This window comes from Amphiura filiformis, chromosome 6, assembly GCF_039555335.1.
Source record: "Amphiura filiformis chromosome 6, Afil_fr2py, whole genome shotgun sequence".
Taxonomy (NCBI): domain Eukaryota; kingdom Metazoa; phylum Echinodermata; class Ophiuroidea; order Amphilepidida; family Amphiuridae; genus Amphiura; species Amphiura filiformis.
In genome coordinates this window covers 77,347,501-77,374,084 of record NC_092633.1, presented here as the reverse complement: position 1 = coordinate 77,374,084, position 26,584 = coordinate 77,347,501, and the positions used below count along the sequence as shown (strand labels likewise).

Genomic DNA, 26,584 nt, shown 5'->3' with positions numbered 1-26,584 from the left:
TCTTGATTTTTGCAGGGTATATTGGTTTAATAAAGTACAATTTAATCGTGTAAAAAGGAATTTTAAAAATTCAGTGAGGGCGTCTTCCTCAGCAAATGTTATAATATGGCTTTAATGAGAGTTGTAACCTCATATGGATTATTTTCATGGCATCTCTCTATGATCACATAAACACTGTAACTTTGTCTTTCAAACAACACAATGTAAAAATTATATCACACACTTGATTACGTAACAGCATTAGCATAAAATCAATGGTCTATAGTCACTGGTTGAAAATGAGTCGTTTTTAAGGGAAATAAGAGGCTGAAATGAGGTATTAGTGTTTACAAAGTTTTTCATAGTATAATTCCAAGAAAAAAACTCACATTTTTTTTCGAGTCGGCACTCGAAAAAAAGAACACAGAGTTGAGTCTGAAAAAATGATGGCCCAAAATTTCACCAGAGCAACAAGAAAGGACTCGCAGTCTATCGAAACAAAATCGTCAATTGCAGAACACGCCACTAAAGAAAATCATGTTATAAACTGGGACAATCCTAAAATCCTCGCAATGGACGACACTAGAAACACCAGATGGATAAGGAGTCCATCTGGATCCGGAGGAAGTCACAACCAAGTATGAGAGAAAGCCTAATGAACGGCGACGAGGGGGCATACCAACTGAGTCACGTCTACGACCAATTGATCCTGAGGGCGTCATCATCTTCTGATGACGTCATACCATCCAACAAAGGATCTATTGGCAGACACCATTGAGAAAGGCAACAGAGTGGATTGCCGAAACTGTATGGAAAAAAAGCGAGTTTTTTTTCTTGGAATTATACTATGAAAAAAATGAGGTATTAGTGTATATTTAAGATTTTCTCGGGAATTAAAGTATGGAGAGTGCTGCTTTTTGGAATATAGTAGTAGACAACAATCTTCCAGCTCATATAACCATTTTATAACACTGCTGAATAACATTTGAGAATACCGCTATATATATTTAGTTTATATGCTACGGTTGAAAATCGATACCCTAGTCTTAGTATATGCCTACCTCTGATATAACAGACACTACTGCCTAATTCAGGAAGTATATAGAGAAATCGTTTTCACAGAAAGTATTATAATTCTGTGCTTTAGGATTCTGCATATAGGCACAGAAAATATATTCATTGAATCTGAGTATACTTTGATAAGCCTAGTTTATAGTTTTATCAATTGTTCATTATAATTTTCTTAAACCTTTTACATTCACAAAAATATGTTCCGTCCACTGTCAATACTATTTCCTTTTAAATTAGTAGTGTGAGAAGGTCGTATCTACATTTTTGACATTTTGCAGAAGGTTTTTTTGCCTCAATTGTTTATACTTATTTGTTGTTTTTAATTATTAAAAAAAATATTATTAAGATTTAATAATAGACTTGTAAAATAGCTTACAATGTGTGCATTAACCAACATATTCATTATAATCATGATTATTTGTAATAACTTGATTTCGCTCAAAATATCAGTTACAAACTTTCTTGCACCGAACCGTCATTGTTTGATTCCACAGACATTCCAGGTTTCATCTGGCCATTGTCATCATCGTCCAAAGGATGCTGAAAATCAAATAAAGTAAATAAATAAATAAATAAATAAATAAATAAATAAATAAATAAATAAATAAATAAATAAATAAATAAATAAATAAATAAATAAATAAGACCCAGACTGAACCGTGATAAAGGGTTAGACATCGACCCTGTCTGGAACAACCTCCTGACCCCCCTAACGTCATCGGAGGTGTCCTACTACTACATCACTAGCAACAACAATCTTCAGAGCAATAACAGGCGCTCCGGTGAGTGTACTAAATTTGAGTAGCGTAGAAGTATAAATTTGCTTTCTATTTACGTTTACCGCTACGTATGAATATACATAATAAATAAATAATTAATTAAATAGTAGACTATTTTAGTTTTTGAGATATTTTCGGTCTGTTCCACGGATTCAAATATTCAAGTAATCGATGTAACAAGCACCGAACACACAGTGCACCATGTGTGTTAAGGATTGTGACATAAGAAATTAATAATTAAGGTATTATTAGTATATTGTATGGATCAAATTCATCGCAATATTTTCATCGTAGTAAGAATTAGGAAAAATGATAGCTTGACCTGTCTCTGACCTACAGTTAAATTTTACACAAGAAAGTCAAAGGTCAAATTTTGGGCTCCACAGGCATACAAACAAACTTGTCGCAAATTGTTCATTTTTTGCTGTTAATTGACAAAAATAAACCCAAATTAGAATAGTTGCATTCTTTTATGTTTTGCTACATAGCTAACATTAAAAAATAGTACTTTCTTTTCTAAATCCTTATGATGAGAGGAATTTATTATACGGATTGTAGCGTATACACTAAAAGTATAGGCTACAAACCGTGTGATTCTACATACCAAGCTACAAAATAATAGAAAGCTTGCGATTTCTAATCGAACAAGTTTTAAACTTTACCATTAAAACGTGGTCGTTTGTATAACACATCTGCCGCAACTCTGTTTCACATTGTTCATCCTGCAATGACAAAGGTTTGCTTAATACTGAAAATGGGTCACCTAGCTGTATTAATGATTAAAGAAGTAAGATTACTACGTTTATTTGGTCATAAACGCGGTACTGGTCAATCTCATTAATCTGGGTTAATATTGAAATCTAAAACAACACTAAAAATGTAAAGTTAACAAATGCCAATGACGTTCGAAACAGCTCGTCACCTATTTCATATTATGTTAATCAACCGTGAGAGTGAGACAGCGACGATCGTGGATACATCCCATTGTAACTGAACTGAACTGAATAGTAATTATAGATTCATTTTAGAGGAGCCCCGCAGGGCTAGTAATGTCAAATGAATAGCCATGCAGGGCTTTCCTAATTGGACCAAACTACCGCAGTTTAGTAACTGCTCTTGACACTGTCGCTTCCTCAAACCATAGATCGATTTTTTTGACTGATTCATCCCCAACCTTCCTCATTGAATTGTTTAATTAATTGATCATTTATATACTATGGTGTCAGATACACTAAAAGTATACGCTACAAATGTGATTCTACATACCAAGCTACAAAATAATAGAGAGCTTGCGATATCCAAACGTACGGATCATACGCCCGTGCATTTATTCTAAATCACTCTCATGTGACGGGATTGCAAATAGATGCACGGGTGTTTGATACGTACATTTGGAAATCGCAAGCTCTCTAATATTGTTTTGTGACACCAAATGCCTGGAAGTTAAAATACACTGTTTTATACGAGATCACGGGGCAGTCAGTTGCTCTTTTCCCCAAGAAAAAAATATTTAAAAAAGTCATGATATAAGGATGTGATAGTCCTTAAGCTACGGCACTATTTTTTCCTGCAGCCAATTTTAATTTTGCTTTGTTTTTAAAATAAAGACAATTTATTTTGCTTACCTGGAAAGTTTTCAGGTCGACTAGCGTATTTTTCATTAAAACGGAGTCAATTGTATAACACATCTGTCGCATCTCTGCTTCAAAATGTTCATCCTGCAACGACAAAGGTTTGCTTAGTACTGAAAAGGGGTCACCTAGCTGTATTAATTATATAATAACGTTAACAATACTGCTTTTATTTGGTCATAAACGCAGTATTGGTCAATCTCGGTTAAGCCATATTATATCATTTCTGTAAAAATAGATTTGTATTTATTTTTCATAAAATGTTAGCTTTTACTGTCAGATATGTCCCGCGGTTGTAATACGGTACGATCCTCGGTGTGTGGGTGTGTGTGTGTATGTGTATTCCGCACGCCGTGTACGTACTGTGCATACGTGTTCGACTAATATTTCCAAATATATCTCGGATTTTGAAAAAACTACAGCACCTAAAGTCTTGATTTTTGCAGAGTATCTTTATTGACTAAAGTACATTACAATCGTGTAAAAACCAGAATTAAATTTTTTTTCAGGGCGTTCTCCTCAGCAAATGTTATAATAATGGCTTTAATATTGAAATCTAAAACAACACAAAAATTGTTAAATTTGAAAAAATGCCAATGACATTCGAAACAGCTCGTCACCTGTTTCCTACGTTAATCAACCCCGAGGGATCGACAGCGACGAGCTTGGATGCATCCCATTTGTAAGTAACTGAACTATAGTAATTAACGGTACCATTTTACTGGAGCAGGGCTGGTAAGTTCAAATGAATAGCATTGCGGGGTCTTTCTATTGGACTCAACTACCGCAGTTAACTGCTCTTGACACTGTCGCTTCCTCTTGATGAATTAAATTAAATTTAACCATTAATTTGTCTCATTCTTCAGCCCTGCCCCTATCAGGAGTATATTTAAACTTGATTACTATTCAAACCATAGTTACCCTTGATTGGGGTTTTTATTTTGACTGATACATCCCCAAGCCCCTCCCCAACCTCCCTCATTGACTTGTTTTATTAATTGATCATTTATATACTATATGGTTTCAGATACGCACACACTAAAAATATACGCTACAAACCGTGTAATTCTACATAAGCTTACATACCAAGCGTAATATAGTAGATAGCTTGCGATTTCCAAACGTATGTATCATACGCCCGTGCATTTATTCAAAACCAGTCTCATGTAACGGGATAAGATGCACGGGTGATTGATACGTACGTTTGGAAATGTGTAATATTAGTGTAGTATTGAAGTTTTAAAAAAATGTGTTTGCTGGGCTCCCCTAGCCTCTCCTCATATATTCACCATTGCATCAAATTTGGTACCAACCTTCGAAGGAAAGTGTATAGAAAATCATTATATAAATTATTTTGCCATAAACTCGTCAGACTCTAATTAAATGGGGATGGAACTACTGGAGACTTTTTAATTTTGATGTGTTTATAATCTACATTACCAGTCGTTCTCCATGGACCCGAGGGAGGGTCTACTCTATTCACAGGCAACTTTACCTGTAGATTATCAGCAGGTAGGTCGGCTGCTTTTCTGGCAGGCAAGACTCGGTAACGATAGTAGACTAGTAGCGCTAGGAAGATGATTAATAAAAGTGCCACTAGACCACCACTAGCAGCGGCAACGATTGGTCCCTGAGATGAGTCTACAATCAAAGGGGAACAATTAAGAATTTATGGTGGTTTGGGCAAGGGTAATAGATACAGAAACAGTTGACACTAAGGTCATTATTTATGTAAGAAGGGAGGAATGACAGAGGATAAGTTTACCTTTTTTCTCTATCTATTTGCTAGTTCCGTCTCCTTGGCGCGCCAGTTGCGGAATCGAAATTTTTATGGGGGTCAAACATTTTACAAAGGGAATAAAAAATACATACATAAATAAATAAAGATATTGTCGAACATTAATTAAAACGTACTTAATTTATTTTAGCTATAATTAAACGATCATATTGAGCTTAGCCCTATATTAGTTTGTAACTAGTCATGCTTTTAATATGTCTAACACAGACCCTGGTTGAATGACAAGTATAAGAATTGATATCAATTATAATTATATGTTATAAGGTGGTACATCGTTTTCAGGCCTCTTGGCCTTGTAATGTACCTGCCTTCATCAATACTTGTTTAATTTAATTTACCTTTGCTGTTACATTGTATGCTTTATGAGATTGATGAAAAAAAAAGATTGAGATTGATTGATTGATTGATTGATTGTCATCAGCATTAAAATGATTGTTTGCAATGTTATGGTGGATTTTTAATACATGGTGAAGAAAAGTAGACCGCGTACTGATCATTAATGACTAGCAAAGTAAAGGTGACAAAGTTCTGTTATGTTGATCATGATGACCTGGGTACTGGGCGACGCCATCGTGTTGTGCCCTTGAGTAAGATACTTTATCTCGATTACTCCTCTCCACCCAAGTGTATAAATGGGTACCGGTATTCTTTAATGCTGGGAAGGTAACAGTCTCGCTGTGGAGGAGGTGTAGCGACCCCCTACAGCAACATTACATGGATGAGTCTCGCCCAATGAAAGAGAGATGGGCACTCCGTTCACTGTTTATATACAGGTTCGCATCCTTTACCTTTACCTAGGTACGGATGTTATAATCTATTTTAATTAAGAGCGGGACCTTTGATATAAATAAAAAAATGTTTGACCTAGATATTGATCTTGAGTTATTAGGTCGAATGGGCGTAGTTTGAGAAATGCTCAGATTTCAAAATGATTGTCACGTAAAAAAGAAATAAAGTTGCATTATGTAGATTTTGATTAAAAGCAGAAATAATTACATCTCAAATTCTAAACTGCGACATCACCATTACTTACCATCTATTACGTCATCATCAAATATTGTAACTGTTATCTCATTTGCTAGACCAGCTATTCCTCCTTCAAGAACATTTAGGGATACGAAGAATTCTTCTTTGTCTTCTGGCTCATCATCATTCACGATATCAATTTGAGTACTGACGCGGGATTCTCCACTTGTAAAATGTAATGTCATCTGGTCACCCTTAAAATCGCTTCCAATCATGGCTGAACCCTGTCTCACGTCCAAAACTTGATATAATCAAAGTGACATTAAAATGGATCAATTTGGAATGTTGTGAATGAATGCCTTTTTAATAATTTACTAAATCTGTGTTTGTTCCGCATGTTTTTGGGAAAGTGAAACAGAATTTGACCATTGAAGAGGAAATGTACACCTCATTAAAAGCATACGACGTCGCATTGCAGCACTTGTGAACAGTGATGGAGGACACACTAAATATTGAAGGATAAATTGAAGTTTGAGAATAAACATGTAAAGAACGAATCCATGAAAACAAGAATAGAATGAGATTGAAATAAAAATGTTCAATAAAAGTTATCACTGAGTGAAGAAAAATGTTTCGTTATGATTATAGCGTATTTATTGTATTTGCACTGTTGTATAGGGGCAACTGCAACTTCTATCCGACACTTAAAAATTGAAATACTTGTAACTTACAGAGCAACAAATGAGGTGTCAACATTCGCAGTATGAAATGCTGCATTCAGCGATTGTATTGATTTGCTTCATACCCTTTTGGTTTTGAAATCATGGAGACTTTTTCAAGTGTAACGGTACTTTTTTTGCATAGTGTATATTCCGTTTATATGTTTTGAACGAAAACATGAAAACTCATACTTCATGGTTTTCACCACCCATAACTTTCTACAGATCGTTGTGAAAGACGTTTTTGCTTCTAAAATCAAACCAGCCTGTGCAATTTAACTCAAACCTTGGTAATCAGATTAATGTGGTAAAGTTCTCGATGTGATTTACAAAACACAATATAACAAACCAAATCTTACCACACACCTTTAATTGCACTTGACAAAATGCGCAGTGTTCTCGAGCACATGCGTGTTACGTGATTCAGTTATTTTCCTTGGAGTTGGAAGCATTTACTCCCGGCATTTACTTGCTCATGTTGCTCGTGTAGTCCGACATTTTTGTGAAAAGTTATAGCTAAAATTGATAAGGGGCTGTCATTTTTTCTTCGGGGAATATACTGGGGGTCATAGAATTTTGAGACCAAAACTAAAAAAACAAAGTGTGCGCACAATCGTTAGTTACTAGTATACTGCAAGATTTTTGCACTTACGATAGAAATTTTTAACGCGTTTCGCGCACTCCGCTCTAAAATTTGGGCGCGCTCCGCGCCTCACTTCTGCCGATGAATAATTTGTCTTGAGTCTGTATAGGCGGAAGGGGGGGTCATGGGGGGTCATATTCATGACCCCCCTGCCGAAGAAAATGACATCCCCTAAAGTAATTTTATCCCTTTTTGTGTGTATTATTTTTCTCGACAATTCTTTCACTTGTTCCTGGGGATTGTGCATTAGACGCATCAATATGTGACGTTAAATTCGGTTAATACACAGTTATTTTTACAAAATACGTAATTATTATAATCAACGAAATAGCCAATGGTAAAAATACGTAAGAAAAATACGCAAAGTAGTTTTATGTTTAAGTACATTGACTACTGGACTACTCTCAGTCGAAAGCACACGAGTCACTTAGGAATAATAAATTAGTATCTCATATACACAAGCATTTTTAAACCTTTTATTCTTACCCACAACACCTGGAGTATCTACGTATCCTGTCCTGTTAACAGTTATTGTAACAAATTCTTCCCCTTCATCCACATACATCTGTTTGTAGTAGGCGGTCTCCAAATTGAAGACAGCTGTAAATGTAAAAGTAGACACATGTTGAAATTGGCTCAATCAACTGCCACAAGTAGCATAGTAATAACGTAAGAACTCTCAAATTAAATGCTTAAAACATATCTGTTGGGTGTAGTGGGTTATATTAGAAAAGTTGCAATGAGCCTTACGTCTTGAGCCTTACGCAATGAGCCTTACGGCAGTTTAAATGACTCAAACATCCATACATATGACTCAAACATCCAAACGTACCAATTTATAAGTCGATAAGGACAATAGCCAGTATCATTTCATGAAAATTAAATAACAAATTCTTCCTCGTTAATTAAATTTCCTTGTGCGTAAAGGTGTATATATTTTGGAAAAACCAAAACTAATGTTAACTAAAAGTATCACTTTTGATTTAAGGACGATAAGGGGCTTTTCAGGCCTGATATCTCCGTCGTTTCTTGTTAAATGTCAACAAAATAATATGAGGTATCAAATTAAAGACGACATCTTTCGTACTTAAATGTACATTTAGGAATTTGTTTTTACTGAACGATTTACGAACAATGGCAGCTTATAAAACTCAGCTGGCTCACGATCATGAGGTGTAAATAAATAATGACATAATATTCCACTTCAATTGTTAGCATGTTCTTGCCGCTTTCATATTATATGGTTCAGTATAACTATAATTTCATATACGACCACTCCATAAAGTATCTGCTTAAAATCCTAGACCATGCCTAACTCAAGACAATGAGAAACCTATTCTATTTATCAATTATTCGCAGTAAAATCCATATAATTGTCATTCAACATCGTACAATGACCATTTTGTCCTCTTTTAGCAGATCTGTTCCATTGAAGAACAAACGATTATAGACAAAACTTGAACAAAATATGACAAATTTGAATGTTGAAGGACTACATACAGTCAGCACAATAATATAAGGTAGCAGTTAATAAGTCATGACCTTACAAAAGTGAGGGTTGATTCAATTATCAAGGAAAACATGATGACCCCAATGTTGTTTTCTTAAATTTGAGATATCAATGACGGCAAATGGTGCAGAAATAGCCAAGTTATGAAACTAAAGCCGATGGAAGGTACAAATTAAAAAGTTGCAACCATGTTGGTTTGTACACATCATTCATGTCATGAATTTACACTTCCCGTCCATATGGTCAAGTTACATTATCCAGGATCCGCGGCACTCACCATGATTGAACATGTTGAATAAGGTTATTGTCATGTGCCTTTTTTGTTTCAGAATTTGCTTTTTTCTGCATCATTTGCCGTCACCGATATCTCAAATTAAAAGAAATATCATTGGGGTCATTAACGGGTCATTTTGGCTACCTTGATTTTTGAAATCGACACACACTTTGAACATGGCTCTGAAAAATGAACCGGAAAACTGACTTTTGATTCTGCAGACTCATTTTGCTAGCTTGAGCGCATCAACGGTCAAGATTTACGAACTGCTGCCTTATTTATTAAGCTGGTGGTATAAACTCTTACAGAAACAATCTTTTGTACGACACGGTTCGTAAACATCAATATACACTATCATTGATTGTGACATGGCACCGTCTTGGTCGTGTGCAAGGAATCTAAACGAGTCTTCTCCAACAAAATTCATGTGTGGTGTGTACGTGAAGTTCACCATCACCCAGCTTAGATGATTCTGCAATAAAAGTAGAAAGGTTCCTACTAAGTTGTGAATTATTAATAATTATAGGGCGGACTTCTTATTTTTATACATTAATGTGAATACTATATTCATTAGTTACCGTGTGTTTTGTGAAAAAATTAGAATTTACCGGTTATCTTTTATGAATCATTTTTCAACGATACCCGATTTAAATTTGTGCCCACAAGACATCAACATTTTAACTAGAGCATATTCTATGTAAAATGTTGATACATTGGGGCATGTTTCCCCCCTTCTTCTTCTTCGTCGTCGACGATTTCTTCGGCTTCTTCTTCCTGTTTTAACCCATTGCATACCTTATCTCGAGACAGTACAAGTCCGCAAGGAACAACACGTTCATCAAAGGATTTCACTGTTTCACTGCCATTGTTGCAATTCTCTGCATTAATTGGTACAGTTCTATCTTCATCACTGAACATTATTTCTCCATTTACAGGGGCATCAATTACAAAAGTGAGCACATCACTGCTATCCACATCATATGCGCCTAGTGCTGCCATTAGAGGAACGTACGCTATGATAGATCTAGTATTTTGTCCCACTGCAAACTAAATCAATAAAACATCAAACTTAACTGAATTACTGTTATCTCGTAAACAATGTAGCTCTATGTTTTAAAACAGCTAAAAGAGGGAGCTTAATAAACTAATTAACACTGTAAGGATTGGATGGACACAACTTTACCTTTGCAGATCGAGCGAGTGTACTACCGATTTGCCCTCTATGTGCTACAAAAGCAAACGGATTGTCATTGACCGATCTCACTAGCACAGTGATACTAGCTTGAGTCGAGGTTGATGTAATGCCTGCGTCACTCTGGACTTCTTCCACTGTAAAATAAAGCAAAACCACACGATTGCGACAAGACCTTTTCATCGTTCCCTAAATAAACTAAACTATACCACGCGTAATTTGATAAGCACTCTAAAAAGATCGATACCTTACGCGTGTCTATAACGTGTGTCCAAAAACCGAAACATTTAGTATTGGGGAAGAACAACACTTAAGGGGGTACTACACCCCTCATTAAATTTGTGTCTATTTTTGCATTTTTCTCAAAAACTAATTTATGTATATTATAGGGGCAAGGAATCCAATTACTACACTGGAATTTCAGTGACCCAAGACAAGCGGTTCGTTATTTATGATAAGAAATGAGGTACCGCTAGGATGTACCTCATTTCCTATCATATATACTGAACCGCTTGTCTTGAGTCACTGAAATTTCAGTGTAATAATTGCTTTCCTTGCCCCAATAATATACATAACTTTTGTTACCAGTGTGTCATTATTTTTTGAGAAAAATGCAAAAATAGTCACAAATTACCACAGGGGTGTAGTACCCCCTTAAAGCAATCGCTTATCGTCGTATATTTTTATATGTGTTATAGCCATGTCGTGGCCACCACCACACAGTCGAATTCGAGCATAATCGAGGTTAAATTGCCTGACAAATTACCGATTGAGTTACCTAATCCCAAAACCCAATTTGCAAATTTCTTTCATAATCGTGTTCATACACATTCTAAATGTCCAGATAGAGTTCTGCTGCTATCCTGCCTTAGCATTATTGTCATTCCTTTCTTCTTTGAAGAAATAAAGGAGGAAAAGGTATTTCGGGCCAGGTGGTGCTTTGGTAAGTATTGATCATGATCTTCCAGTCATTCGAAAAGAGCGCCACAATTCACGTTACAGAAAAAGAGACAATGTATAATACAGTAAGCCAAAAAATTAAGGTACCAGTTATGTTTACACCTTATATATCCTGAACAAAGACAGATATGTCATAATTAAAACCAGCAGCCAATAGCTGTGTTTTTGGCTCGAAATTAAGACCTCATTCGTTGAAATTGTTTAAGAAATAAAGGCACGACGATCCAAAACCCCAAGGAAGGTGCCAATTTAAAAGTTGCAGTTTCCTCCATTGCATGTGCTATTCGCGAACATGGAAACCGGCGCCGTGCTTCCATTGATTAGCACGTTAAAACTAGCGTCATGCTTCCATTGATTAGAACACAAAAGTGCAACTTTTAATTTCGTCTCTTCAGTTGGTTTTAGATCACCGTTTCTTTCATTCTCAACCGATTTCAACAAATAAGGTCTTGAATCTGAGCTAAAGATTCAGGTATTGGTTGTTTGTTTAAATTTTGACATCTTTGTCTTTGTTTAGGATATACAGGTGTGAATACAACACAACTTTTTTGCCTTACTGTATATACATATGCATAACTATATTTCCATAAATGTGATTATGGAACTTGCCCTTTTACAATGAAAAAGAGAAGCATCTTATTGTTTAAAATAAAGCGCAGGCATTTATAGTGCGCCTCAGCACTCTTTACAGGTTGTCGCTGACCACTACGACCCCACATCATTCCATAAACCATTTAACCTGACTTGCTAATATGCGTCGCATTCTTATTCTTTTGTTACAATGTCGGTCATCCTTACAATGCAAATTATAATACAGATTGTTGCCAATTGGATTTATTAATCGGTAATATTTCAGCCAATTTAATGCCGATTTTGATGGCCAAGATATGGCAATAAATATAGCCAAAACATAGAGCACGGCTGACAATCGGTTTTTCTAGTTGGCGTCTTCCACACAAATGTGTGTGTGTTTGTTCTTTATTATTTCACGGGATAAAATATATTCCTGAAGACTGTGGTTAGTGAGCGATCCAAGTTTATACAAAATACTTTAAATCTTAAATGCTTTAAATGTCAATATTTTTCGGGCGTATTGCTTAGCATCGATATTCCCTATTTAATCCAGGGCTATGGAAAAATAGCATGTAAGCTCTTACCAGCAATATTGACGATATCCTCTCCGTTGCAGTCTTTGCATGGTGTATAAGTCAACAGCCCATCGATGGATACACTAGCAATACCTAGTCTTGGGCGACCTTTGGCATGATCCAGAACAAATCTAAGTCCATCACCGTCTGGGTCCTCTGCTCGTAATCGATACTCTAATTTCCCTGTTGAACGATAAGAATAATTACGTTACATATCTCGTAAATATTTTTTCATCATATTCAATGATACTCTGTCCATAATCAGCATGACATCTGTTAGCAACTTACTGTCAACTTCTGACTACTAAATGTGTCAGGCGATAATATTTTGGTGGAAGCTGGACTGAACAAGTTCCTCTGGTAACTGAATCCTGATCTGGATCTCTGTACTGTACCTGCCTATTTTGACCAACTGGTAAACTGTTCATCTCTGAGTGAGCGATACAGAAAAGCAATCCTTTTGGGGGAACTAAATAAGTTCATAAAATATGTTCAACACTTGTTAATGACCTTCGGCCATTGATGTGAACATGCAATAATTTGGAATATATGGGAAGTAAATTTTATATCTTATGATCATGAGTCCTTGGTGATATTGTGCATTGCATGCGATCTCGGCCTGATCAAATGTGGTAAACATTTTCAAGAACTAATTTAAACACGAACCCCGCTAAAAAAAGAAACATCACTGGCGAATGTCCCTTACCCTTATCTTCATCAACGGTAAGAGATGAAACAAGATTGACGAAATAAGGGCTCTCATTTACAATGTTCGGAGATATAGCAGCCACAGCAAACTGTGTTTCCTGACTAAAATAAGCACTTTCATCAACAGCACGACGAGAACGATCGCGAGATGACTCGAACACGCTATTTCTGGTAGCGCAGACCTAGAAAAATAACACGAAAGAGGATTCTCATAGAGACTAATGGAAACCTTATGTTATGATGAACACTATAATGATATTAAGTAACATATTTAGACAATCAAACCAAAATACAAGATGAAATAAAGTAGTCAAAGCGGCGAATAAGGCATACGCGAGACAAAGGAGCTGTTGTTTATGGTGAACATTTATATAAGGTAGATTTTATCACTGACCCAAACCGAAATTCTACGCATAGACTCATCGTAACTTGTCCCTGTATTACTGCACGTCTTGCCAGCATCAAGCCACCGAGAAGACTCTGAAAACATAAATAAGAATACAGCACACAAATATCCGGTGAGAGTGTACTTCAATATTGGAGGTAAGGCGTATATGCTGGATTCCTCGGTTGTTATCCAAACATCCCCATTATTTTTTGTTTGCTCCGTCATTCAATCCACCTATTCCCGTATTATTTCAATATTGTTTCAACTTGTTTGTAAACATCAATACTGATTTAAGCCATTAAGAATAAGTTTCGTCGGGACTGTTTGTGACAGTCACTCATAATTATGTTCTCACCTAATAACTAAAACCTAGGTCCAAAGGTACATCTCTTACCCAAAGACTCCATTTATGTTACATGCTTCCGAACGCGCCAGATGGGGACAATAATACTTCACTGGAAACATTTTAATGTTAAAAGGGCTGCATTAGTAAATACACTAAGCCAAAAAGAAACTTATAAAAATAAGGTCATATTTTAAAAGTCTGTGCATCACAATGAACCAAAATAACACACATGATTACTTCAATACTCTGATCTAAACACATGTCAGTAACCAAGCAGTTGTGCAACTGACACAAGAGCAAAATTCAGACATTGTACAGCTTCCTGGAAAACATTCACAGCCCAATAGTATGCACCCAGCATAAAAAGTCTGTAAGAATGCGTATAAGATTCTTACACAGATGAGAAATTTCCAAAGAGTAAGTGGAATAGTGTGGAACGGGGCTTATTCAGTGCATTTTGCTGTTGTGTCAATTGGCCAACTGCTTGGTTACTGACATGTGTTTAGAGTACAGTATTGAAGTAATCCTGTGTGTAATTTTGATCATGTTGACGCACAGGATTTTAAGATATGACCTTGTGAAAAATTATAAGTTTCTTATTTGGCTTAGTGTCTCTTTAACATGTTTAAATAATGTATAGGGTTTGATGAAGGTCGCTGTCATTTTTCTTTGAGCTACTTACCATAATCCCAGTACAGAAGTAATGGCACTTCATCTGTCGAGTTGTCCCAAGTTTCAAATGTAATATTGATCATTAAGGGACCTTGTAATTCAATCTGTCCAAGACTACCAAGGAAGAATGATATCTCATAAACTTTCTTAATCCTTTTATGAGAAAACAAATAAACAACATGAAGAAGTTTAAATAACCGATTAATGGTCCTGTGTCATATACCGGAGTACCCCAAAAAGTTGGTTTTGTTATATTTTGATGTGCAACATGGATTTCAAAACATTTCTTTAGTATTCCTTCACTTAGAAGATTTATTTAGGTCTAAAATTTATTGAAGCAAGTTTATTCGCTGTTAGTCATGTACAATATTCAGCTTTAATTTTTTTAAATTATTTTTTGATGACGCTTGAAATAAAAGTTGCCAAGGGTGGTTGTGGATTAGGCGGAGACGATTTAGGGAGAGGAGCTCATATCTTAAACCCCATTAAAAATTTGAATCTAGTACAAAATGTCTAAATGAACTCCCAGACCTCTAAACCAAGTTAATAAATACATAAGATACATAAAGGTCATTTACAGATCAGATAACTCCCACACACTCTTTCAGGAGGATGAACCACTTCAAATGAGATCTGTAGGTAAATGCTATGTAACACAAAGGTAGCAAGTTTACCTAATCTTATTTTGGGTTTGGCTCAAATTCTATTCATCATCATACCTTCCTCTAAGAATTCTTTCCGTTTGAAGTTCGATTGCCAGGTGGTCTGTGATATATGAGCGATACTTCATCGATGCATCAGAGGTGAAATCTTGTTTGGCTCTATCGCCATCAAGGAATCCAAACAAAACAGAGCCACCTGGATGAAGACCTGAACAAAATTACAAAAAGTAGATAAATCTTCACCCTTTTCAGCTACTGAGTACTTAATGCAAACTTGTATTAAAAATATTCATCAATAATATTGTACCACAATCAAAATCATCTGGATAGGATAAGATTTTAGTTTGGTTAATATATTACCTCCTGAAGTTTCAATTGATAGTTCAAAGTCATCCTCGGCTTGCCTTTTACGACGTCTGGCGCCAGATGACTCGACCATGATATCACTTCCATTAGTAGATGTTATTATCTCATCGCCGTCAACTTGGTTTGGGGAGGAAATTATTTTAATATTGAGGTTAATATTTTAAGGTCATCATAAACACACCAGAACACGGGAGTAATGGGGAGCATTTCATGTTTTAATATGAAAAAGGTAATTGTCGACCCTGGTTAAAGGGAGCAAAAAGTGTGCACAATAAGTTCAGGTTGGGGAGGAGTAACTCACAAAAAGCGCAAGGGATGTATGATACAGTGACATCAACAAACAATTACTTCTGCAAAATGCTTTTGTATAGTGTTAAGATTGGTGGAGATGGCAGGATTGTTCTGATATCATCGCTGGTTATGAGATAACAAACTATGCATAACTTACGTATTATTGTTACCGTTCCTGTTGACAAGACTGTACACAAAGAAGCTTCATTGCAAACTTTCAATGTTGTGTATAAGCATCTGAAACAATATTACACAGAACCTTAGAACAACGTTATTCAAATGTAATTACAAATTAAGCAAGGACGGCGTTCCACCAGAGCGCTAAATTAACAAAAAGTCACCATATAACTTAACATAATTGTAGGATCATCAATTTTTACAGTATAATATTAGTAGTACATGATGTTCCTTTTATATAGATCATCTAGAGGAGATGTCCTCCATTGTCTTACTTTCCTGGTTCCATATTGAACCTGCTTCCCATGTAAAATGTTCCATTTCCATCAGGTGGTATAAAGTCTGAGAGGTTGTATGATGCTTGACCATACTCATCAGATGTCACCTCTATTTTACCATTAATAATCATAGCACATCCAGAAGAATTGCTCACTGCTATGCATTGGACAATATCATCTTCGCCTGGTGAACTTCCCACACAATAGTCTGAAAAGCGATACAGAAAAAGAATTTAGCGAGGTATATACCTTCAAACATAACATCCAGCACAGCACAGCACAAACTCACGACCATGAAGAATAAAATAAAAACAATACAGAAAAGAAAAACATGAAAGTATTGCGCGGTTCTTATATCTTATTTCGATTAGTACTACATAGTTATGCTCAAACATTGGACTATAGGCTTATAGTTGTGATTTAACCATTGCTGGTATAAGTAATAATAATTCTGTAGATAATACCATATCTTGAAACACTTTCATCGTCAGCTTTAGTCCAGCATGCTCCGGTGGCACTTGGGTTAGTAGTCTGCTTGGCATCCGATGGGAAGACCTCCTTATCAAACGGTTCATTAAACAGAACAGTTGAATTCACGCCATCTGGAGGAGGAGGTGTTAAAAGCACGGTCACACCTGTAGAAATAATGTGATTGGAGAAGACAATAACAATTTTAGAGGTAATTGTCAAAGATTGTTCAAAGGTTGTTCATGGATGGGCACTAGGCGGATATTGCATGTAGGATTATTAAAATTATTGTTTTTGTTGTTGTAATTTTAAGACTTCATGGTCGTAGACCTTTTCAATTTGCACGATAATCTATTTACCGTCAAATTCAGAAATAGTTTCTAATCCGGCTCCATTGCGGGCTATAACTGTGACGTAATACGTTTGATTGTCAAGTAGTAGTCCTTCGAAACTGCTATTCGTGTTGGTTTGATTAAGACCTACAAATTCAAAATCTTGAAGGTTTGTAGAACCAGGTGATGATCCTATGGCCCAATAGTATGCCTAAAGAAAGAAAAATAATAATAATAACAATAATAATAATAATAATAATAATAATAATAATAATAATAATAATAATAATAATAATAATAATAATAATAATAATAATAATGAAATGATGCCCTTTACGATCAAGTAAATATTTTATTTTAAATAAGAATTTTATTGAAAAACAAGGAACATTTTAAATCGAAACTACCTGAATTTCACTTTCGTCATCAACGAATCCCCAAAACGCTCGTATTGTATTACTGGATGCCTGGAATTTGGTTGGTGCCTGTTGCAACAAACCGGACTGAGTAACATCTAGATAAAAGTAGTAATCCAATCTTGGTGGGGTGATGTCCATGTTGACTCCATTCGATGATGCTACGGCTACTTTACCGTTTCCAGCTACGGCTTGAACTGACGTTAATCAAAGTTTATCAAAGAGAGTTTTAGTGAATACATATGTAGCTAAAATAGTGTCAAAGGGTGTCCTTGTGCTGGCCAATGATTTGTGAGTTCATAACGACATAAGGTTTATGCCCGGGAGTTTATGGGTTCCCCAGCTAGTTCTACATTCATCATTTTGCATGATTTAAAATTGATATCTAGAGTTAGTAAGATCATTTTTTCAGTTTCCACGTGTACATTAAGGAACGCAACTTATTGTACACAAAAATCATGATGCAAGTTGATAATTATTCTTAGGGGAATTCTAAAGTCTGGTGCCCAAATATTTGAAGAGATTATCATCAGTATTTTCTATAATACGATACGATATTTCTTTTCTGTGTATGCCACATAGATACATTTGCAATGCATATCTACAGTGAGCCAAATAATTATGGCACCAGTTATATTCACCCCTGTATAATCCTAAACAAAGATGTCAAATTTAATACCAGCAGCCAATACCTGTACCCTATAGCTCTGATTTAAGACCTCACTTGTTGAATTTGGTTGTGATTTAAAGAAATGGTGAATTAAAACCTAAGGAAGTAACGGAATCAAAAGTTGCACTTTCATGTTCTAATCAATGAAAGCACGACGCTAGTTTTAATGTGCAATGGAAAGCACAGCGCTTGTTCTCTTGTTCGAGAACGCTTAGTGTACAAATCAATATCATGCTATGGCATGTATTAGAGCAAAACTGCAACTTTTGAATTTACATCTTCCTTGGGATTTGGATAATTATGGCTTTATTAGTTGACCGATTTTAACGAATGAGGCACTAAATCCGAGCTAAAAGATGCAGCTATTAGCTTCTGGTTCTAATTACGACATAATGTCTTTGTTTAGGATATACAGGTGTTAAAATAAGTGGTACCTTAATTATTTTGCAGACTGTAGTGCAATGGATAAACATATCAAATACAAGTGGATATTCTTGATAAACCTAGTTACGGACAATGGAACATTTGATTGATCATATTAATTACAGGGTCAATAGGAAGTGTCAATTTTGAAAATGCTTCATGAAATGATTTCCCGTTATGTCAACTTATAAATTACTGGCTTATTTTACCTGTGACAAAGTATTCTGCTGTGGCAGTTGTTCCTGTGGTATCATTTACGTATTCAACACTTCCTTCTGGCAATGTTATGTTATGTAAAGTGAAAGTGAAAGGCGTAACTCCTGTGACACGGCATTCATCTGAACACTGGTATCGCTGACATACGGATTGGCCTTGGAAACACGGAATGCACGGACGAAGAAACTAATGAAAATAAATACTATCATTAATTTCCGATGCTTGCATTTACAAAATAGGCTATGGATTGTTAATTATTTTTTATTCATTACCATTTTGCTGATTCTTCTCACATTCATGTTTATTTAGTGTCTTGAGTACATTTTTTCTTACAGTGTACCTCTTGAAATGGCACAAGGTCCGTCTCGCCTGGAGCAGTACCTACTCCCGCCATATAGGTAATGATAGGACTTCCCCTCGCACGGAACTGCTCTCCATATCGACACGGTTGGTTAATTGCAGGAGGAGCTCTGTTAAACAAGCAAGGAATCATAATGTAAATTTGAAAATACTTATCATTCATTGTACTGCCAGACTGCACCCATTCGGTAAATAATGCCAAACAAAAAGAACGGTTAAAATTGAAGACGATCAAGGCCGTTTTTTGGTTAACAAAGACCGCGTTTCACCAAACGAACATTTTTTTCAGATTGGACTTTCGCGCAATATTGCCCACACAGGAGCAATTGCATTTTAAGGTGATAAGTGTATTAGGGTTTTTATGTAGGTGTTATAATTTTATGAAATAAATCTACTTGCTATATAAACTCTTTTGCAATCAATCTGATTAAAATCAATGAATGGCTATTAGCCATTAGATGGCTATAAGCCATTAGGAGCTGTGCAATAATTACGAGCCGGGGGGGGGGGGAAATTGTCAAATTGCTCGTCAAAAATTGTTCGCTCCCCCTATCGGCGCGCCAAAAAATCTTAGCCCACCCCCCTCCTTTGCCAAATTTTTTGGTTCATATTTGCAAACTTTTGTAAATTTTGTATATTTGAACGTTTCTGTAGTGTTTTCTTAAGGCGTGTTATTTAAAAGGTGTTCCGTAAATGTGCGCTAAAATTGCTTGCCCCCCCCCCTCGGCTTCCCAAAAAATCTCCCCCCCCAAAAAAACCCTCTCCAGGGCTCATAATTATTGCACAGTCCCTTATTATTACATACACAAAGCTGGATACCAACACGGCAAACGTCATCAACGTGTACGAAATTACAAACCTGAGGTTTCTGAAGTAAGCTACTGCATTTGGCGGGTATAATGGATCTGGAAGGTTAGTTACTATATTATCTTTGTTCCATACATGAATCACGAAATTCGCTGATGTTGACAACTCAGGAATGCCATCAAGACTGGTCAACAAAACATCGTCAATTAGAAGTCTCAGTTCCCATTGATCCTAGGAAAGTCGACGTGAACAGGATATCGATAAACGAGGAATGACAGACTTAACTTACATTAGCAGTATACAACCCATTACAAAGGAAGATAAACAAAAGAGTGGATATTTATATGTTCAATATTAAAAATACAATCGACAAGAAAACCTTAATCTATTGATGGTTCTGAAGAATACCGTACTGATTTACCGTACTGATTTACTGATTACCGCACTGATTCAGGATTGACTTTTTACCTGTTCAGATCCTGTTGGATAGACCACAATCTCTAGAGTGTAAGTGTGCCACTCATCAGAAGGGTCAAAGTCGATGGGAAACGTCCTTTGAATTTTTACGTATTCATCCCTGAAGTAACGACACCAAACTGTTGCCTCTGAATCATCACCATCTGTTAATTAAATAATACAATGAGTAAGGAGTTTAACCTCAAAACTATACACTTCTGCTTGCCTGGAATGTTTTCACCATATTGACTAGCGTCTTCAGCAGATGAAGAAGCTGTGATACTATTTCGCCTAATGATGACGTCATGACGTCAGAATTGCGTCACAGAAATATGTTATTATGTTGCACGTACCCTCCTCCCAGGCATCAGTTGGTTATCGACATTTTTTGAATTCTGCCTGTTTATGAAGTTGATTTTCGTAGCACCTTCTGCTATGTCAAAGCCTGCAGGAGGTTCTTAATATGAAAGGACATGTCTATTTTAACCTAACTACCAAGTCCATATCCCTCAATATAATTTCACAATGGCAAGATGAAATCCATGGATGTTGCTGTAGAAACCTACGGCGGACGACCCTTTCTTGTGGTCAACTTTGATGATCAGCCGCACCCCCGTGTTATCACTATGAGCGCAAAGGACGGATCAGCTTAAGTCATTTGGAAGTAAACAATAGCGTTTTATTACGCCCATTGAAAAAACGTAAGAGGGTTGCAATATAAGTGAGGGTCAGCCAGCGGCGTAGCTGGGATTTTTTCCAGGGGGGGCAAGCCTGTATGGGGCGGGGGCCCAAATCCACCAATTTTTCCTGCACTTGGGGGAAGGGGCGGGGCCCAAATAGACACATTTTGCCAGGCTTATTGATAATAATCGTATGATATTGCATATATCGTATGGATTCTCCATCTCTGCCCCTCCTCTCCTCTCTCCTCTCTTTTTCCTCTTTCTCCTCCTTTTCCTCTTTTTCCTTGCACTAGGGGCGGGGGCAAATCGGCAATTGCCCAAATCGGCAATTGCCTCCCCTTCATTATTGCCCCCCCTGCCCCCCCACGGCAGCTACGCCGCTGGGATCAGCTGGGGTCATTTTTTTAAAAGTGTATTGACAACTGTGATGGAAATAAGAAGTACAAACACATCAAAGGATAAACATCAGATTTCATATTCAGATCGCGAATACTCTCAACAAAAGATTAGTGTAGGTAATGTGATACTCAGTCTTGCCAATAAGAGGAGAAGTTAACCCCGGACTCAAGATGCGCAAGCTCGTGATCGATCCGATGCGTGAAATTATTGGTCTAAATGTTGGTTTATGGATTTAGATTAGCCTATAAAACGTTGGCACGCAACAGACTGTGGATACTACTCCCAGTAGGGTTTAGAGTCACTGACACCTTTATCCTTGAGAAATATTTTGATGTTATTACATGTATTTTGTAACGTCTATGTTCAGCTTTTCATAAACATCCTTATCATCGAGAGGGGCATTATTTTTCTATTTATACGCAGCTTGGTGACATAAAATCCTTCTATGACGTCATTGTGTCACTCACATATCAAAAACAACTGTTCTCATTCTGGACAAAACAAGATAGTATCACAGTATTACTATCTGCTAAAGACGCGATTCCAACTTGGGAAAACATTCAACTCTTTATCTACTTGTATGAATAATAATTATACTCATCTCCTTGTAATAACTCGAGGTATTTACAAGCTATCAATTAATTAAGAAATGTTAATCGTGCAAACCTGGATGTAGCTGAAACCCACAAGCCGTGCGTGGTATCAGGTGATCTTCTACGTTCATTTCAACAAAAGGTTTATAGGGATCGGTTTCGATGAAATCAGTGTCTTCAGGTGGCAAATACTCCGTACAATTACACCAGCATTCAGACTGAACATAATAGGAAGTAAGAAACATGAAATACAGTCACACTCTTATACGATGGATTTTGTGGCTAAAGCATTTTCCACCCTGGTGTGGTAGTGACGTCAGTGCGCATTGCATTGGGCGTAGCTACAAATCGCTAGTGTTCGCTCAAAGCGCTGGCGTACACACACACGTGCTTAAAGACGCCACATAGATGCGCGCGACAAAAAACTGCCTTAACCCTAACCTTACCCGTGGTATTTTTGCTATCGGAAGGGAAAGGAGAAAAGTCACTTGGCACCCCCGGGATTCGAACCTGGGACCCCTCGCATGCCACGCAGAAGATCCGCAGCATGTAGCACACAGGTGACGTGCCCCGGCCAACGATTCCCTGGGTATATATGACTTGGGCTGATTGCGTCATCAAGTCACGTGGAATGCATGCACGCAGAGTGGTTTTAATAGTGAGCTTTAGTGAGACTTAGTTGGGTTAGGGTTAACGCTTTGGAAAAACGGTGGAAAATGTTTACATTGACTTCGAGTGTACTTTGGCTTGAAGCCTAACAACAATGTAATGTGCGGATAGTGATTGTTTCGTTTTCAATAAGACATTTATATTCAAGTCAAACATCACATAAATGTGGGTTTGTAAGCATACATTATATAATTGTATGTGTCAAATGTGGTATTCGTACCTCATTAAATGGTCTTACAAAGCAACATGAACATCTGTCACTTTGCCACTCTCTTGGATTTTTAAGGTTGAATTCCCCAACAACAGTACTGGGACCATCCCAAAAAACAACACCTGTCACTGCATTAGCATCATTAGCTGGCGCTGCTTTGATGTCCATCTGAATTTAAAAAAATTGTCAATTTGTAAGTTATAAACGGTCAAATAAGTTTACAGAGCTTGTCAAGGGCTCTGTCAAGTCTAAGAAATGCAATAAGTAAAACTGTTATAAATTACTATCATAACTCACTACTATACAAATTTATATTATATTTATCAAATCGTACTGTTTATCGTACGTGTGACTGAATTTGAAAATAAACGTAGATTTTGACAACCTACCATGAATTTTCCGCCTCTATATATTGCAGCGTTTGACACATATCCCCCAGTTAACATCTGAGTACGTTGGGTATCTCTTTCAAGCATAATACTCATAACATCATCAACTATATCAATCTAACAATTACAATAACAAGATAGGTCAGCATTAAACATCAATTCTTTTCTTCTGTAAGTTGTGTAACTTAACTACACGTGAAGTCGAACAAGTGTAATGCTAAAGGTAATATCGTTTATGAGAAATTTCACCAAATTAATTTGATTAATTAATTTAATTTGATTAAGTTTCAAAATAATTGCAATGATGCAGGGACTTTCAAATGGCAAATTAATCCCATCAAAATCACATGCTCGCATGCGTTTCTCCTCAATTTCTATTCTCGTTTTTTGATACCCGCGGGGCGCGCGCCCATTTAAAAAGGTCTGTATACGCTGCTGCATTCAACAATATCTTTCGTGCGCATTCTTTTAAAAGTAAATATATCAATTCGAACACAACCTAAGTTTCAGAAGATAATGTATTGCAAATTCAACCTCATTGGCTACTGTTAATGCTGTTCCAATAAAGAATTGACAATTTTTGAGAATATGACAGTACTTGATCTTTGTGATATTGTAAATACCACTCTGCTCCATCCATGTTCCACAATCCACGACTCTCAAGGTACGTCCAATAGTTAGGGTTTGTAAATTCAAGCAGCCTTTGGGGACACGAGTCTCCTTCAGGATTGGCATAATGCAAGAAACTCCCTTAAAAAGCAAAACACAAAAAATGGTAAATAATAAAAGCGCATTAATGAAAGTAGACAAACCCATTTATGGAAGTAAAGCAAAATTCTGTCGAGAATAGAGAAAAAGGAAGTCCTGTGAATCTGAACAAAAAAAAACAGGCGGTATAAATCTAGAGCAAATATTGACATGATATGCGTTTACTCATGAATTGGATCATTTGGTGTAGCGTCTGTAGTCGAGGAAAAGGCTGTATGCCTGTGAAGTTACCTACCAAATGTATCAAGTTATGGAATATAATAAGTCCTTCCTCAGGTCCCAAGGAGTAAAGAACCAATGGTCATACTCGTATATCTCTAGCATGCCTAATTATATGTCCAAATAGTTCAAAGGGTAAACACAAAATTCCACATGGGAAAAGAGTTAAAAACGCTCCAATCGCAATGAAAATGGTTTCAAATTATTGATGTGCTTAGTCACGGACATATGATCGTCGAAAATTATTCTCAGATTGCGTACGGAAGTGCCGGGTTTAATCCGTTCATTACCGACTTTGAGTTCAACAGGAGAGAGTTTGTTGAGTCCTTGGGTTGTTCCAGCAATGAAAAATTCAGTTTTACTGTGATTGAGTCTTAATTTATTCACAGTCATCCAATTGCTGAGTTCAGTGATACACAGTTCAAGTTTTGAAAAAGCAGTATGACATGCTTTTGGTCCGGGCTTTTGGTATTCTATGGTCGAAAGAAATATACAATTGAGTGTCATCAGCATAAACATGGAAACTAAGTCCATGCTTACATATGATATTACCAACAGGAGATGTGTATAAATAAAACCCAAAGTGCCCAGTACAGAGCCCTGAGGGATCCCAGTGTCCAGTTTATGCATATGAGAGTAAACACCATCTATCTGAACTTGGTACACTCGACTCTCTAAATAGGATCTCATCCATTGGAGAACCTTATCAGAAATCCCAAAACTGCTTTCAAGATGTTGCAATAACAAAACATGATCAATAGTATCGAATGCTGCAGACAGGTCAAGCATCACAAGAAAAACAACCTCTCGCCTGTCAACAGCATTCAAGATATCACTTTGCACTTTGAGGAGAGCAGTTTCGGTGCTCCTATTGGAAACATAAGCGGATTGATACAACTCAATAAAATTGTTCTGACACAAGTATTCCTTGAGCTGATTGCTGGCAACCTTTTCAATTATTTTGGACATGAAGCTGATGTTAGACACAGGCCGATAATTGGAAAAGTCATTAGAGTCCAGGGATGGTTTTTGAACTGCCTATGAACTGTCAATGTTACATAATACTGTATAGGATATATGGTTGTTGAACTTGATCCATGATTCTAAAATAGGATGACTTCTCAGTTATAGCAAACTATACGTTTTTGTATTAATTTGTAAAGACGAATAATTTGACACATTTTTATTCAATTTGAAGCATTTTGAAAATTTGACCCGTGTGCACTGTTATTTATACCCGTTGACCTATTTTGACCTATACCTCATTAACTAAGCATCTTAGAGATACGCGACAATTGACTTTCTTTATTCCTTGGGATCAGAAGAACAACATGTGATATTGTATAACTTGATTAAAACATTTCAAAAATTTTAATCCCCTTATGTGACCTTTGACCTCAATAACTCCATTTGCTCAAGGGTGCCCTAGTGGCTCCCAGTGGAATCTAAATCTTCATACCCTCCTTTATTACTAGAAACAAAAATGCATTAGGACGCAACTTCACGGCCATACTTGGTTATTGACAAGGTTGAAGCAGCATTTTATGAACCCAAATTACTATGCCTGTTTTTTTTTTTTTTTTTTTTTTTGTTGTTATTAAAATCGCAGATTGTATATGGCTACCTGAAATTTGATGCTGGTTTCCATGGTATGTTTCATCCATTCTGAAGTCTAGACCATCTACGACAAAGCCAGCAGATGGTTCTGAACTATCAAGAAGTATTGGTGATGACCTGGTTGTAGTCTTAATACCGGCACCATTTACAGCTTCGATCTCAACGAAATAAGGCGTGGTTTCCTAGGTAAAGTTATTCATCATTAACATTATGAAAACATAAAATGTATCTGTTCTAAATCTATACTCATGTGGCCAAAGTTTGAATAGAAGTAGGGAGGAACATGTTAAGTTAATGTTACAATCTATACATATTTGTAAGTCGGGTATG

General features: G+C 36.5%; 1 protein-coding gene across 1 annotated transcript in view; it reads right to left on the bottom strand.

The window, feature by feature from the left end:
• Nucleotides 1–1,315: 1,315 nt before the first annotated feature.
• LOC140154778 (uncharacterized) overlaps nucleotides 1,316–26,584 on the bottom strand; it is a 134,803-nt gene continuing 109,534 nt past the window's right edge. The window contains 30 exon segments of the mRNA XM_072177345.1: nucleotides 1,316–1,590; nucleotides 2,492–2,551; nucleotides 3,455–3,547; nucleotides 4,956–5,101; nucleotides 6,292–6,525; nucleotides 8,073–8,186; nucleotides 9,677–9,842; nucleotides 10,166–10,417; nucleotides 10,554–10,699; nucleotides 12,680–12,853; nucleotides 13,377–13,560; nucleotides 13,773–13,858; nucleotides 14,795–14,937; nucleotides 15,504–15,654; nucleotides 15,807–15,929; nucleotides 16,261–16,340; nucleotides 16,556–16,766; nucleotides 17,023–17,193; nucleotides 17,386–17,569; nucleotides 17,766–17,971; nucleotides 19,077–19,269; nucleotides 19,424–19,553; nucleotides 20,303–20,481; nucleotides 20,719–20,870; nucleotides 22,455–22,599; nucleotides 23,271–23,429; nucleotides 23,651–23,767; nucleotides 24,249–24,400; nucleotides 24,928–25,110; nucleotides 26,262–26,436. Coding sequence (XP_072033446.1) covers nucleotides 1,501–1,590; nucleotides 2,492–2,551; nucleotides 3,455–3,547; nucleotides 4,956–5,101; nucleotides 6,292–6,525; nucleotides 8,073–8,186; nucleotides 9,677–9,842; nucleotides 10,166–10,417; nucleotides 10,554–10,699; nucleotides 12,680–12,853; nucleotides 13,377–13,560; nucleotides 13,773–13,858; nucleotides 14,795–14,937; nucleotides 15,504–15,654; nucleotides 15,807–15,929; nucleotides 16,261–16,340; nucleotides 16,556–16,766; nucleotides 17,023–17,193; nucleotides 17,386–17,569; nucleotides 17,766–17,971; nucleotides 19,077–19,269; nucleotides 19,424–19,553; nucleotides 20,303–20,481; nucleotides 20,719–20,870; nucleotides 22,455–22,599; nucleotides 23,271–23,429; nucleotides 23,651–23,767; nucleotides 24,249–24,400; nucleotides 24,928–25,110; nucleotides 26,262–26,436 — 4,599 coding nt within the window. The 3' untranslated portion in view covers nucleotides 1,316–1,500.